Source organism: Ylistrum balloti, unplaced genomic scaffold (genome assembly GCF_031769215.1).
Source record: "Ylistrum balloti isolate Yb309-2 unplaced genomic scaffold, AGI_CSIRO_Ybal_v1 Utg370066, whole genome shotgun sequence".
In the NCBI taxonomy this organism is placed as follows: domain Eukaryota; kingdom Metazoa; phylum Mollusca; class Bivalvia; order Pectinida; family Pectinidae; genus Ylistrum; species Ylistrum balloti.
Window position 1 is genome coordinate 700,481 of NW_026782111.1, and position 16,384 is coordinate 716,864.

Below are 16,384 nucleotides of genomic sequence, written 5' to 3' on the forward strand. Positions count from 1 at the left end.
GACAGTGACGTGTGATCCTACTTTCTGTTCAGTTACAGCCGGACCAACGACGAGGGTGGAGGCGCTTTTTGCAGCATGGAGAATACCGGGTAAGTGTGTCCATTGTTAGACATCCCATGGATGACACGGGACCAAACCCAGTTTTGGACGAGGGAAAAACGACATGGGCACGTGTCTGACAACAGACAGGTATCCCTGTATCACGGACTTGGATGTATATGTCTATATCTGAGTCTGTGCTTTTACCGATAGAGTAAGTACAGGTAACGAAAATGTCCGCAGTAGGTGAAATGCTTTATCGCCTGACCCTATTTATTTATGTGTGTGAGTATATATGTAGGCAAATGTGCTTGTGCATGAATTGTTTGATTGCGGTGACTGGACTGTTAACATAGCAAACCGTTTCTAAGGGGAAAAAATGTGATTCCAGGAATACCATGCATAGGTACACGTAATTATGATGTGGACCATTTTTCTATAAATATATGTAGGTACAGGTCTTTACATTAACACTGGTTCCGGTAAGTATCTGACACAATAGCATATCTAATAATGATAAAAAAGTACAGGCCACAAAAAGGTCCGCAGTAGGTGAAAGGCTTTATCGCCTGATCCCATATATTTCTGTGTGTGAGTAGAATATCATTGATATATGTGTAGGCAAATGTGCTTGTGCATGAATCGGGTAATTGCGGTGACTGGACTGTTTTCATAGCAAATGGTTTCAAAGGAAAAAAAAAAAATGTGATTCCAGGAATACCATGCATATGTACACGTAATTATGATGTGGACCATTTTTCTATAAATATATGTAGGTACAGGTCTTTACATTAACACTGGTTCCGGTAAGTATCTGACACAATAGCATATCTAATAATGATAAAAAAGTACAGGCCACAAAAAGGTCCGCAGTAGGTGAAAGGCTTTATCGCCTGATCCCATATATTTCTGTGTGTGAGTAGAATATCATTGATATATGTGTAGGCAAATGTGCTTGTGCATGAATCGGGTAATTGCGGTGACTGGACTGTTTACATAGCAAATGGTTTCAAAGGAAAAAAAAAATAATGTGATTCCAGGAATACCATGCATATGTACACGTAATTATGATGTGGACCATTTTTCTATAAATATATGTAGGTACAGGTCTTTACATTAACACTGGTTCCAGTAACTATCATACACAATAGCATATCTAATGATGATAATAAAATGAAAGAAAACAAAAGGTCAGCTTATATTTTTTACACAAAACAACAAAACTTAAATTAGATATTTGTTAAATTCATCTGTTTTAGTTAATGAACAATTGAAGTACATGTAGATGTTAGGCTTTGTGTTGAAAAATATATTATCACACAAGGACATCTTGTTACAACAGTTATCTAACTATGTAGTGGTTGTGAATTTCTTTTTTTAAAGGCTTCCTGAACTCATTCCATGCCTTGATGTCAAGGATCCACAGTTTGATGGCGTTGTCGTGGTTACAGATAGTGTCGCCAAATTATCTGGTGTCAATGACAACCTGGAATGTTTGAAGGCTCCGTTGGAGAGTTATCACCAAGTTAGTACCTTGCCATCATAAATAACCAGGATATCACCATGTTTGTCTTTAACTTTATGCAATTACCACCTGGATATTGTATGATTTAAGTGTGCTTGCATGGTTTTGTAGGTGGATTTGTCCTTTGGTAAGGAGGTGACACTGATCGATACAGATGTTGTCCCGTCAAGACGGTTGGTGAGTCATACATATATGTTTTCGTCTTGATAATGTGACAATCTCCTAATTAATATGATGATCTCCATGTTTGTGAGACCACCTTCCTGTTATCATAGCCATCTCCCTGTCAATGTCATAATCTCCCTGGTAAAGTAATCAACCCCTCCCCCTGTTAATATGACCATCTCCCAGTTAATGTAACCATATCCCTGTTCATGTCACCATCTCTCTGTTAATTTCATCATCTCCCCATTAATTTGACAATTTTGCTGTTGTTATGACCATTGCCCTGTTAACTTAACCATATCCCTGTTAGCTTGACAATTTTGCTGTCAGTGCAACCATCTCCCTGTTAATGTAACCATCCCCTGTGTATGTGACCATGTCCCTGTTAATGTCACCATCTCCCTCTTAATGTCACCATCTTCCTGTTATTGTGACCATTGCCCTGTTAATTTAACCATCTCAATTAAGACTCCATATTAACAGAAATAATTCTATACACTGAATAATGAGTATTTTGTTTAGATATTTTCCCCTACTGGACCCCTGAACCGGGACTATGATGACGTGCGACGATTTGCTGATGCTGGGAGTAAAGGCATTCTGAGGTAACTCTTTTCTTTTCCAGTTGATCTTAATGTCTAGATGATAGATGGTTTTCATAAATCACATTTACTCAGCTCATTCAGTTTCACCAACAGAACACTATCAGGGCTCTCACACCCCATTTTGGGACTGGGGCCCAGGGCCCTTAGAATTGGGAAAAATAATGGTGTTTTCCTTAGAATTGGGAAAACTTGGGGTCTAAATTGGGGAAAAAAAGATCCTATTTTGCATTGGGAATTCGGCCCCAAATCTGGCAGATCGAGAGCCCTGAGTATAATGAAGTACCATTTTTAACCCTGCACTTGATCATATCTGAAACACATCCAATAAGACAGTTATTCCTTGCATGCCATGTTGCAAGGAAATTAAAACCAACAGAATGTGTTTTGCGCTGAAATCATATAACAGGCTACTGTACTCAGTATTTTCCCTTTAATTTTTGAAGTTGTTTTTTTTGGACATTGAGACTTTCAAAATGAAAATAAACCAAAGAAACTGAATTGTTTACTTTTTTTAATTTGATTTAATCTAATTAAATTTAATTTGATTGTTTTTAATTTCTTACTCATGTTTATAATGCTGGACAATTTCATATACTGTAAAGGTGGTAATTCTTTAAAGCATTTTCTACGCTAATATTATTGTGAATATGTGAATTCATTGTGCTTATTTGCATACTTATATATTTGATTTCGCCAGAATAAGTATTTTTTACAGTATATAATCTATCCCTTACTTATCTTATCCTACAATGCATATTTCAGGGCGATACAGGCAGGGTGTAAGCACCCCCTACTGGTACGACCTATAGACGATAGTTTCCCTAAGGCTGGAAGTGTAACAACACTCGGTGTACTACAGGCTGTCTATGTGGTAAGGTATTGACTTTTCTATTCCTGTATTATCATATTTTGTGGGGGCTCAAGTTTCACAGTTTTTCGAAAAATATACATTTTCATTAATGTTTGACTTTGTTGATGGTAAATAGTACTCATGAAATGGGAGAATGGTAAAATAATTTTTATTCTTAGCTGTTTTAGAGTTATGTAGACATATGAATTTGTTGATTAAGAATACGCTTGTAATCAGTGGAAATTAAAACCAATTGTGAAGAACTAGAAAAAACACACATTTCTGTCAAAGTGTCCCCCACCAGAAATTAAACTCTTCGACAGGATATTTAACAGGCTCTACAGGGACTGTATTTAACACCAAGTACAAGCCACACTGACCTGTTTCTTTAACACTACTCCCCCTCCACGCTGCCCCTTTTACATATTTGAAAAATAGTAATTTTACAACACTCACAATGTATCAACATATCTAAATCTGATTGCCCTCTCATAGAGTCTCTAATATACAATATGAGGTCATTATTATACTCCTGTCACTCCTAATCTTCTTCTACACTACCGAGTCAATTTCAACAAAACAGCAAACAACTGATTATATCATGTAGTTGTGCCTCTCACTCTCTTTACTGAATCGTTGACTTAATTACAACTAGGATCTTTTATCAGAGTATTTTATCAAAAACAACCTGTTTTAGCTGTCACTGTATCTAAAATATATGCATCTGCAAGACCGTTTTTTTTTTTTATTTAAGTCAACATCAACTGTATCCAATCAAAGACTATCTAAAGGGTTTTATGTCCACTATTATAGCCTTTCAGTATTTCAGCGGACAAGAAAATGTAGGATACTGGGTGAGAGATGGGGTTAGGTGTTGGGGTTTGGGTTCACATTGACAAAATGGAGGCCTCTTAATTGATTGATGAGGATAAGTCCTGTATTAATATGAATCATTCCAGGTGTGACAATTCTATTTGATAATTTTTCCTTTGACAAATGCTGTGATGTATAAAGTATCATCAAGTGTTGCTCATGCACATTTATTCATATGAGAATTTTGAAAAATTGGCAGGTATGAGTTTTAGTTCATATCGAGGCACTGTTTGTATTATAGATGTATTATCATTTTGTATTTTAGCCTCTTGAAATACGTGAGGATGTTCCAGATAAGTGCCCCAAAATCTCAAAGCTTGGTGTTTGGTGTAACGACCTGAAACGAGTGACACAAGGGATCGATCTTGCCAACGGTTTGGAGAGAGGAAGGTAATTAAAACATCAATAGTGTGGCAAATCTGTTAAATGATTTAAATGAAATCTGAACGCTTTATAGTTAAAAGATGGGCCATAATAATCTATTTTATTGTTGTTGAATTTTGTGGGGCTAATATTTCATAGGTGACCTGTCCCCACTTGTATAAAACATCTCAACTTGAGATTTCCTCAAGTCGAGATTTTCCTCAGCTGATATCTCCTCAAAAACGGCTTGTATAAAATTTTCTCAAGGAACAGGAGGAAGTCCTCGGCTAGGATGTCCTGAAATTCCTTGAGGAATTTTCATACAAGGTATTTTCAAGGAGATATTAGCTGAGGAAAATCTGGGCTTGAGGAAATCTGAAATGGAGATATTTTATACAAGTAGGGCCAGGTCACCTTACTTGCATCAGCTAGAGGGAGTTTCCCTTCAGTTGAAAAATGAAGAAATTTAAGCCCTTGTGAATGTAACCAACTATAAAAAGTGTGTACCCGGTATATGGTAATGTGGCTAAGAAGTAGCCATATCGAGAATCAGATGGTTTTAGTCATCCACAGTAACTATTTGACTTAAAATGAACTCATCCAAAACTATTTGGCTAAATGTTAAGAATGTTTTGCAACCATGTAGATAAAAAAGTGATAGTCTGAACCATTATGGCAGAAAACATTTTTTTTGAAATTGTGATATGGCTTAAAATAGTTGTATCATTATCGATCAAATAGTTGCATTTAGAATAATGTGGCTCATGAAATGAACAAATCCAAAATAATCTGCCTTGAAATAGTTATCAACACACCAAGAAACATTTTGCTTAAAAAGCTGCCAAATCAAGAAACATTTGTGATTCAACGGCAACACATTAAGAACTGGTAATTCCTTGAAAATATCCCACATCCCAAATGATATAGCTATGATCTAGAGTCAAACGTCTTAAATGGGCCCATGTCTTAGGCTCATTGATCACACTGCCATTTTAAAGAAGGCTTAAATATAGGACCATGTATGGTATTACAAAAAAGGATGCTGGCCTTGTATAGAATGCATATATACTTATAATCCAGGACTCTTATTAACATATGATGGACAGGAAATTGAAAGGGGGAAATAACTCTCCTCTTATCATTCTTGAATATGATCAACAGAATTGCAACACGAGACATTGGGGGATCAGACCCAGAACGCATGGCTGCCCCACGTGTGGAGGAGTATGTAACTGCAATGTTCCGCAATACATCTGTCAAAGTAAGTGTCAGGTGTCACGGATATATTCTATAGAAATTACTGATCCGATTACAACCATTTTTAAAAAAAATTAAAAAAACTGAAGAATTTATGAAAGTGAGAATAAAGTTTTCCTGACTTAATTCAATAAAAGCAGTGAAATAATATGTTTATTTATAATTCTTTTTAATACTGTGGATTCATTTTATTTCGTGGGGGTCCAATTTTCGTTGTTTTCGTGGATGAGCAAATCCACGAATTTAAAAACACAACGAAATATGAACTACTTACTAAAGTAATTTTGAAATTTGACCAAGTAATCTTTGCCGACACCGGAAACGTCCACCGGTAATGACAGAAGCCCCGTAATTAGTCGGGAGTCAGGTAGTCTGAGGCTCGACATGGATACGCTAAATTGGTGTCAACGATATATAATTATATATTATTAAACATAACAAAGGGTAAGTACCCATTGTGATGCTAAGTATGATGGGATCGCAGTTGTTAGCGACACTGTGGACACTAGGCTTGATCGGACCATCCTGTCGATTGAAGATTGGATCCGTATTTCTATCCGACTACAGGTTCACAATAATTATTAATAATGCAGATCTTGTTTACACACCTGTTTACACACATGGTCCAATCGATACGCGTGGTGTTTTCATATGACTGCGGTACACCGACTGATCGGCACACAATGTTTATCCACTGAAAACAATTGTTTCTGATAATTACCGATTGATTACACGCCAGGATATATACTGATTGGTGGTTTGATATTTTAATGCGAGACTGTTGTAAACAGCGTTATAAAAACACAGGACGCCATCTTGAAAAAAAACGTTCTTTTATTCTTGTCATTAGTGTTAATTCCTGTGAACATAGCCTTAATACAAACAGAAAAAATTTCGACTGGAAGCAAAAAGAGAAAACTCTAACGTTTTTATTTTTTTCCCACAGAATCAAAAATCCACGAATTTATGAGTCCACGAAACTGTCTAATTTGTAGAAACAACGAAAATTGAACCCAACGAAAATAAATGAATCCACAGTATATGATGGAAAGGTTTTATCTATTTGATTGCTTCCAGTTTTATAGAAAGTTTGAAGCAAATTTTAAGGATGTCTTATTCATGAAAATCATGACCGCATTATTGCAGGAAAAGAAATTCTACTCAACAAGGAAATAAACAGTTTTATACATGTTGTGCTAAGCATGAATCCCCTAGAGTATGTGGGTGGGATGTGAAAAGAGAGAAAATTCATTCTTCCAAGGCTTATAATGTTACAGGTAAAGGGGTATAAGCAAAATGCTTCTAAATGTTACAGATATCATGTCATGTTTTGGGACTGACCATCTGCTTTTGTCCACATGTCTACAGTCAGATTAACTGTTATTTGGTACAATACTTAATCCAAATTCCACAGACTGGTGATCTGACAGTGAGGTTGAAGGCTCTATACTGTGGTTTGATAGTGATGTGAGAGGTTGTAACTGTGATTTGACAGTGAGGCAGGAGGTTGTGTTCGGTGATATGACAGAGAGGCAGGAGGTTGTGTATTGTGATCCACATTCCACAGACTTTGGTGATCTGACAGTGAGGTTGAAGGCTCTATACTGTGGTTTGATAGTGATGTGAGAGGTTGTAACTGTGATTTGACAGTGAGGCAGGAGGTTGTGTTCGGTGATATGACAGAGAGGCAGGAGGTTGTGTACTGTGATCCACATTCCACAGACTTTGGTGATCTGACAGTGAGGTTGAAGGCTCTACACTGTGGTTTGATAATGATGTGAGAGGTTGTAACTGTGATTTGACAGTGAGGCAGGAGGTTGTGTTCGGTGATATGACAGAGAGGCAGGAGGTTGTGTACTGTGATCCACATTCCACAGACTTTGTTGATCTGACAGTGAGGTTGAAGGCTCTATACTGTGGTTTGATAGTGATGTGAGAGGTTGTAACTGTGATTTGACAGTGAGGCAGGAGGTTGTGTTCGGTGATATGACAGAGAGGCAGGAGGTTGTGTACTGTGATCCACATTCCACAGACTTTGGTGATCTGACAGTGAGGTTGAAGGCTCTATACTGTGGTTTGATAGTGATGTGAGAGGTTGTAACTGTGATTTGACAGTGAGGCAGGAGGTTGTGTTCGGTGATATGACAGAGAGGCAGGAGGTTGTGTACTGTGATCCACATTCCACAGACTTTGTTGATCTGACAGTGAGGTTGAAGGCTCTATACTGTGGTTTGATAGTGATGTGAGAGGTTGTAACTGTGATTTGACAGTGAGGCAGGAGGTTGTGTTCGGTGATATGACAGAGAGGCAGGAGGTTGTGTATTGTGATCCACATTCCACAGACTTTGTTGATCTGACAGTGAGGTTGAAGGCTCTATACTGTGGTTTGATAGTGATGTGAGAGGTTGTAACTGTGATTTGACAGTGAGGCAGGAGGTTGTGTTCGGTGATATGACAGAGAGGCAGGAGGTTGTGTACTGTGATCCACATTCCACAGACTTTGGTGATCTGACAGTGAGGTTGAAGGCTCTACACTGTGGTTTGATAATGATGTGAGAGGTTGTAACTGTGATTTGACAGTGAGGCAGGAGGTTGTGTTCGGTGATATGACAGAGAGGCAGGAGGTTGTGTACTGTGATCCACATTCCACAGACTTTGTTGATCTGACAGTGAGGTTGAAGGCTCTATACTGTGGTTTGATAGTGATGTGAGAGGTTGTAACTGTGATTTGACAGTGAGGCAGGAGGTTGTGTTCGGTGATATGACAGAGAGGCAGGAGGTTGTGTACTGTGATCCACATTCCACAGACTTTGTTGATCTGACAGTGAGGTTGAAGGCTCTATACTGTGGTTTGATAGTGATGTGAGAGGTTGTAACTGTGATTTGACAGTGAGGCAGGAGGTTGTGTTCGGTGATATGACAGAGAGGCAGGAGGTTGTGTACTGTGATCCACATTCCACAGACTTTGGTGATCTGACAGTGAGGTTGAAGGCTCTATACTGTGGTTTGATAGTGATGTGAGAGGTTGTAACTGTGATTTGACAGTGAGGCAGGAGGTTGTGTTCGGTGATATGACAGAGAGGCAGGAGGTTGTGTACTGTGATTCACATTCCACAGACTTTGGTGATCTGACAGTGAGGTTGAAGGCTCTATAATGTGGTTTGATAATGATGTGAGAGGTTGTAACTGTGATTTGACAGTGAGGCAGGAGGTTGTGTTCGGTGATATGACAGAGAGGCAGGAGGTTGTGTTCGGTGATATGACAGAGAGGCAGGAGGTTGTGTATTGTGATCTGACAGAGAGGCAGTAGGTTGTGTATTGTGATCTGACAGAGAGGCAGGAGGTTGTGTTCGGTGATATGACAGAGACGCAGGAGGTTGTGTATTGTGATCTGACAGAGAGGCAGTAGGTTGTGTTCGGTGATATGACAGAGAGGCAGGAGGTTGTGTTCGGTGATATGACAGAGAGGCAGGAGGTTGTGTATTGTGATCTGACAGAGAGGCAGGAGGTTATGTACTGTGATATGACAGAGAGGCAGGAGGTTGTGTATTGTGATCCACATTCCACAGACTTTGTTGATCTGACAGTGAGGTTGAAGGCTCTATACTGTGGTTTGATAATGATGTGAGAGGTTGTAACTGTGATTTGACAGTGAGGCAGGAGGTTGTGTTCGGTGATATGACAGAGAGGCAGGAGGTTGTGTATTGTGATCTGACAGTGAGGCAGGAGGTTGTGTTCGGTGATATGACAGAGAGGCAGGAGGTTGTGTACTGTGATCTGACAGAGAGGCTGGAGGTTGTAACTGTGATCTGACAGAGAGGCTGGAGATTGTAACTGGGATCTGATAGTGAGGCTGGAGGTTTATGCTGTGATCTGACAGTGAGGCTGGAGTTTGTTTACTGTGATCTTGACAAATATTTCAATAATTTGTAGGTGACAGTGCACGCTGATGCTGGTCAGTTCAAACAAGAATACCCGCTGTTATCTGCAGTTAACAGATGTGCTAGTAGTAAGTACTACAAACTAGTTATAGTCGTAGAAAAGTTAAACCCAATATCAAGCTCATCTAGGTCAGATCAATGTTACTGAGAAGCTTGTAACCTATTAATTCTGTCAGAGAATCTTTTGCACAAAGATTCATCCTCATACCATAGTATCATTGCATTAAGTTCTTGAGGATCATTTTTTTTTTGGTAGTTGGTCAGTTAGTAAAAAGTCAAAAGTCACACTTGACCACCCCTGAAATTAATGATAATTAAGGAAATAGGAGGTACACATATACATTTTTGTGAGCCCCTGTCCAATTTCTTTTTAATTTTAATTTTTCATTTAAATTTATTTGCAGAAGTAGACCGACACTGTGGCCGCCTGATCTTCCTTGAATACGAAGGGGAAGGCAAAGTGGAGAAAACCTTGTTTTTGGTTGGAAAGGTACATAAAATTTTAAATGTGGTTTCCATTTCTTGATAGTAACATTCCTCTTTCCTCATCTACAGAATCCAAGGTCATATTCCCATTAATGTGACATTTGCCAAACTAGTACTTAATGTTGACACATTGTGGTTAAGATGATTAATTTAATTTAAAAGACCTTAGTCTTCCTGAAATCTATTTCTTAGAACATGCTGTAAATCACTTATCAGTATATTTGATGTGGGTTTATTTTTCACATCAATACAAAGACCCCAAGTCTCTTAAAGCTCATCATCATTGAGGTCATTTCTAGATCTGAGTTCATGACATCATGTATTAGCGAATATGTCTGTTCCTGTTATAAAGTATTCGTCAAACCTAAGTAATTCACAGTAATCTTGTTGTAATTACCTTGATTCCAATCAGTGATTGGTTTGTTAATCTATGACTTACAGCATTTGGAGCAGATTACTTGCATCATGGAGAAGAGATATGACCTGACATCGGTCCCTGATGTGTTGGTGTTGTTCTGTGTTTTGTTTTGTCAGTATTCCTTTGTGGTTACTTTTTAGGGGATTACCTATGACACTGGCGGAGCTGACATAAAAGCTGGAGGAGTGATGGCTGGTATGCACAGAGACAAATGTGGAGCAGCCACAGTGGCAGGATTCTTCAAGGTGAACAAGGCATACACAAGAGTTTAATACAATAGTCATATACTAATGTTTAAGTTGACTTGTACCGATACCAATATTTATGTCAAATGTTACTTATATCAGGTCAAATGAATCCAGTATCAAGGCTAAATGATGTCAATATCTTCATCAGAAATTACTTATATCAGGTAGAATCGATGAAATATCAAGGCCAAATGATGTCAATAACATATCAAATGTTACTTATATTAGGTCAAATGAATCCAGTATCAAGGCTAAATGATGTCAATATCTTCATCAGAAATTACTTATATCAGGTCAAATGGATCCTATAGTAGGGCCAAATAATGTCAATAAAAACACCATTAGTTACTGATATCTAGGTCAAATGATTGTGGTATTTAGGTCAAAGGATTTTGAGATGAATCAAGGTCAAATCGAGGTCAAATGATGTCAATATCAAAATCAAATGACACCAATATATTAAGCTGATCAATACCATTGTTCAATAACTAGGTCAAATTATATTCTATCTAGGTCAAATGACAAATTTGCAATGGTGGAGGGAATAATGTGTATATTTTGATATTTACCATTCAAGATTGTTGCAGTAGAGTGTAAATAAAAGTAGTGTGATTTTATTTCAGACATTATCAGAAATGAAGCCAAAAGGGATTAAAGTTGTAGGAGCCCTTTGTATGGTCAGAAACAGTGTTGGATCAGGTATATAGTGAATGTACAGTCAACAAGGGTCATGTGAGGTTATAAAAGTCTTGTCATGTTTTAAGCCAATTATATTTTCATTCATCCTTTACTCCCATACAATAAAGTTTTAAAATACTCGCCAGTCATATATATATTAAGTACTTTGTCTAAAGGGTTTTGTGTTAGATACAAGTGATTATCACAAACATTAATTAATAGAGGAATATTGACAGTGTATGACAAATAATATATAGCTATTTTATTCACCTAAGGAATTATCAGTGATGCTAGGTGACTTGAGTATGAAAACCTATAAACAAGTATAAAATATGAGGAGGGAGTACACAAATCACCTAATTTGATCAATTAAGTAGATTTCGGAAATCAACAACGATATGTGCTTATTCTGAGCTGACTTTGTGCCAATATTTACTGTTAACCAACAAATATTTGAGAGTGATTTATTTGTGCCATTTATTATTCATTAAACACTACAACCATCCTGTGTTCATAATACTTTTAAAATCTAAAAATAAGATTCACGAAAATATATTTCCGCAAAGTATTCAAGGAGATTAAAATCAGTGCAACTGGGAAGAATTCATACATAACATGCAGGGATACAACAAAAATATGAAAAATTTACATAAAAACCAAGATATACTGTAAACATACATATATGTTTTAGTGGTGTTATTATTTTAGTGCTGAAAGAATTGCACTAAAATATGATTGTGCTTAGTTCAGTTTCTTCATGTTGTTTTAATATATCTTTTCTTCAAAATTAACTGACTATAGGGTATTAGGAATGTGCAGATTGAGCTAATTTTCAAAAAGAGCAATAACATTTTTACATTTAAAACTTGGGTACATATACAGTAACTAGCAAATAAAATTCTGTAACATTTTCTTGATTTAATGTACCTGTTTGTTTTTTTTTAGAGTGTTATGTGGCAGATGAAATCATAACCTCCAGGGCTGGGGTTCGAGTTCGTGTCGGCAACACTGACGCTGAAGGTCGTATGGTGATGGCAGATGTATTGTGTCACTGTAAGGAAATGGTAAGCATCATGCTAAAGCTTGACATCAATGGAAAACAATACAATTTATAATGTTAATAACTTATCCACTGTGTGGCAATGTTGTGTCTAAAAATAGATCATGGAGATTTATTTTGATTCTATTATGTGTGACATTATTTCTGTATTGAGAGAAAATGGCATAAAACAATATGTCAGTTAAAGCATTGAATGTTGATGGACCCTTCTGTGATGTCACTCTTTCCAGAGTAGGATTCAGTTTATAAATGCTTTATTTCTTCAGGCTGTTGATGCTATCAACCCAGAATTGTTCACCATAGCAACACTGACTGGACATGCTATTCGTGCAATGGGGCCAAAATATTCGGTAACTTGTTCAGCTTTTGCATTCATAATGTAAAGAACACACAGCAAGTTCATGTGCCACTTGATTCTGTCCATCCATCACTTCTTTCAAACATTTCTTGAAATCCAAATTGATGTAAATTCCACCGTCTAAAGTAAAAGAATCCCCAGATGTAAACGCAGAGTTCATAAGGTCATAGACATTGCAGGATGCTGTAATTTTTAAATTTTATGAAACTCATCACAGAATTTTGTGTTTGTACTTCAGAATATTGCAAAGTTTCTGTTTAAACAGTGCTAAGGTTAAAGAATGCAAAATGAATTTGATATCAGTGTTTGAATACAGTAAATGTACATATTTTTGCAGTAATCATATTTTGGTGGTTTTCACGCTCAAAATAAATTGACAATACACTAAAATTTGATTATGCAAAGTTCACACATTATTTGTAAGTTTGAAAGCATTAGTGCAACCTCGATTGACTCGAGTGATTTTACTGCAGTAGATATGGATTGGCTCTGCTACCAGATGAATAGGTAGAAGATATTACTAATTATTGAACTGTTCTGATTGCGAAATATGTGCACGTCACCTATCTTCTTTCAGATCATCATGGATAATGGACCAGCTCGTCAGCTCAACACGGCTCGCAACATGCAGGAAATTGGAGACATCTGGGGCGATCCATTTGAAGTCTCCACAATCAGGCGTGAAGTAAGACCTTAGTTTTGGGGTTTAAATGAACATTGTTCTCTGCTTCCTTCTACGATTTGTCGTGGAAGAATCTAAGATTGTACAAAAGACACACAAGTGAATATCACATTTAAATACAGATTTAGAGTTAAATACAGTAGAGCCAAACAATGATTTAAACTTCATCATACAGCTGTTTTGTCCTTCTAGGACTCAGTGATGCTATGGGCCTGAACTTTGTAAGTCGGAGAGGTGACTGAGGAAATCCAAAGTGATCGAAAGAAATAGATTTCATACTTTCCATTTACACATCTGATAAGTTTAGAGCAAAGTAAAATACATATGTATATTCTTAACCCTGGCACTATCAGAACAAAATGAAACATGGAACATAGAATTTGATAATTTGAATACTCTGAAGTAACCTGGCCCGGCCTATGTTTAGGTGACTATTTTTGACACATTAAGACCCCCTCCAGAGATGCACCTGTTGGTTTGATGAGGCCGAAAAAGAGACTGGTCCACTCTTGCTGCTACCTGCTGTTGTTGCCTTTTTGTGCTAAATGTTTACACAACTTCCTCGTTCATCCTGCTGCATCACAATGGGTGGTGATGCCTACTTGTGTCCCATCACATTGTGTGTAGCGCTGGGACTGATAAATGGTGACCTCTCCATCTTCCCTTACTCTTCTTCCGTATCAAGCTGGAAGCAACTTCTGCCCCTCTATGTGCCCTTACATTTGCTCTCCATGTAGGCTTTCTGCCAAGTCTTCTCTTCTTTGATCATTTGGCCTCTTTCTCTGTACTGTTTATTGGTGTGAATAATCATACCCTTCACTCCAAGCTTTGAGAGACCAATAATGTAATATGTCTTTCATGATGCAAATTTGTATACAAACATTCATAGAAATCACTGATAATAATAATGGTTGTTTTGAGTTTGAAACTGATATATATTCATTGAAGTAATTTTATTTTATATTCATATGAATGAAATGATCAATTTTAAAAAATGATGAGTCCAGTTTATATACCATGTGTATTACTTTTAAATTGAAATCACTGCAATAAATCATCTTAATAGACTTCAATTTTCTAATTCAACATGTCATTTTTCCAAATACCCTGTTTCTAGGATTTTGAGTTCCACACTGGGAAGTCAGAGTATGAGGATGTCCTTCAGTGTAACAATGCGCCCTCATCAGCCACAGCCCGAGGACATCAGTCTCCCTCTGCCTTCCTCATCATGTCTTCAGGCCTTGACAAGGTGATGTTTTTGCTGTCACATTTGTTTTATTGTGGTTTTAATTACTAATGTGCCTGTTAAAAATTTAATTCACAAAATCATTTTCATGTACTTGCAAATATCAAAATGGAATTTTAATTATTGTATTGAAGATATTCTGAATTAACCAAATTGCCATCATTCTATATGTAGCAATGATTTTGTTTGTGTGCCTTAAGTTAAGGACTAATGCCAGTTTCAATATATAATTCAGAAGTTCCAATGGTTTTTGTTTTAAATGAATGTTGCAAGGTGAATATAATTTATTGTCATTTAATTGCAATCTATTTTGCTTAAGGCAGAAAGAAAAGTTACAGCCTTATTTGCCTCGTTTCTCTTTCTTTACCCACACCAGAATATAGTTTATTTTCTATGACACTTGTCAATACACAGCCGTCCATATATCTTTGTTTGGACAATATACCATAGAGAGATAATGAACAAACATTTATTATTACAGCATGGTATCGACTCTAAGCAGCCCCTTCCCTATTCACATTTGGACATTGCGGGATCGTCTGGACCCTTTCCAGGAGTCCCCACTGGGTCTCCACTAGTTGCCATGGCAGCCAAATACATCCTTCCCAGGTTGTGAATGCTTTGTGTGGGATAAACATTATCTACTTAGCATGGCTAAGTACAGGAACTTTGAGTCAAAGTTGAGTGAAACTGCAGAAGGAATAAAGATTCTTGTGTAAATTTTGGTAATTATTGAGTGTGAAATTATTTGAATTATTGGAAGTGTGATTATTCGTTATTTTGACATCAGTTGATCTTGGATATTTTTCCTTTTCTTATTCAAGTATAATCATAATGCTATTGTAGTATTGCTTATCAAATTATTTTTGATTTTAAAGATGACAATCATGCTTAAAAGAATAGTTTTTTGACTTGTATGCTTATACATCTGTTCTGAAATTTGTTTATAAATTCAAATGCAAATGATGTTTTTCAGTCATAATCATAATTCAGGTAAAATCATAATTCTGCCATAGTATTGCTTATCAAATTATTTTTAATTTTAAAGATGACAATTATGCTTAAAAGAATAGTTTTTTGACTTTAATGCTTATACAGCTGTTCTGAAATTTGTTTATGAATTCAAATACAAATTATGTTTTTCAGTCATTTTTCTGACCACATTTTTACTGATTATAAGCTGTGATGTTAACATTTTGTTGTTTTAAGTTTACTGTAAACAAATTTATGATAAAGCATTATTTTTGGATTGTGTTGTTTGATGGGGTGTTACTACATAATTGAATTAAGTATATAGTTCAGCCATGTCACTACTTGTATACTAACCGTCATTTTTTATTGAGTTCTCTGTACTAATTTTGATGTAATTGGTTTTGTCATTTCTCCTACTGTATCAATCAAGAAATCAATAGCAAGTTAACCTTATATATTGCATGCTATTAAAGTGTTATTAATAAGCCCACCCTTTTTTTCATTCCTCTGGGCTTGTATCAGGACAAATATGATGCATGAAAAAATTATCGACTTAAGATCTCAATTATTAAAAGTGTTTTTCTTGCTTGGTAAATTAGATCACTATACCAAAGAAAA

At 36.6% G+C, this 16,384-nt stretch overlaps 1 protein-coding gene across 1 annotated transcript; it reads left to right on the forward strand.

Annotated features, from left to right (window-relative positions):
- LOC132549570 (putative aminopeptidase W07G4.4) lies at positions 1–15,807 on the forward strand. The gene is made up of 16 exons (XM_060213509.1): positions 1–89; positions 1,423–1,564; positions 1,676–1,741; positions 2,252–2,334; positions 3,097–3,205; positions 4,323–4,447; positions 5,582–5,681; positions 9,611–9,686; positions 10,023–10,108; positions 10,663–10,767; positions 11,394–11,469; positions 12,394–12,512; positions 12,775–12,858; positions 13,444–13,551; positions 14,666–14,797; positions 15,276–15,807. The coding sequence occupies exons 1-16, from the start codon at positions 76–78 to the stop codon at positions 15,408–15,410; spliced, it is 1,560 nt and encodes a 519-aa protein (XP_060069492.1). The 5' UTR covers positions 1–75; the 3' UTR covers positions 15,411–15,807.
- Positions 15,808–16,384: the final 577 nt, after the last annotated feature.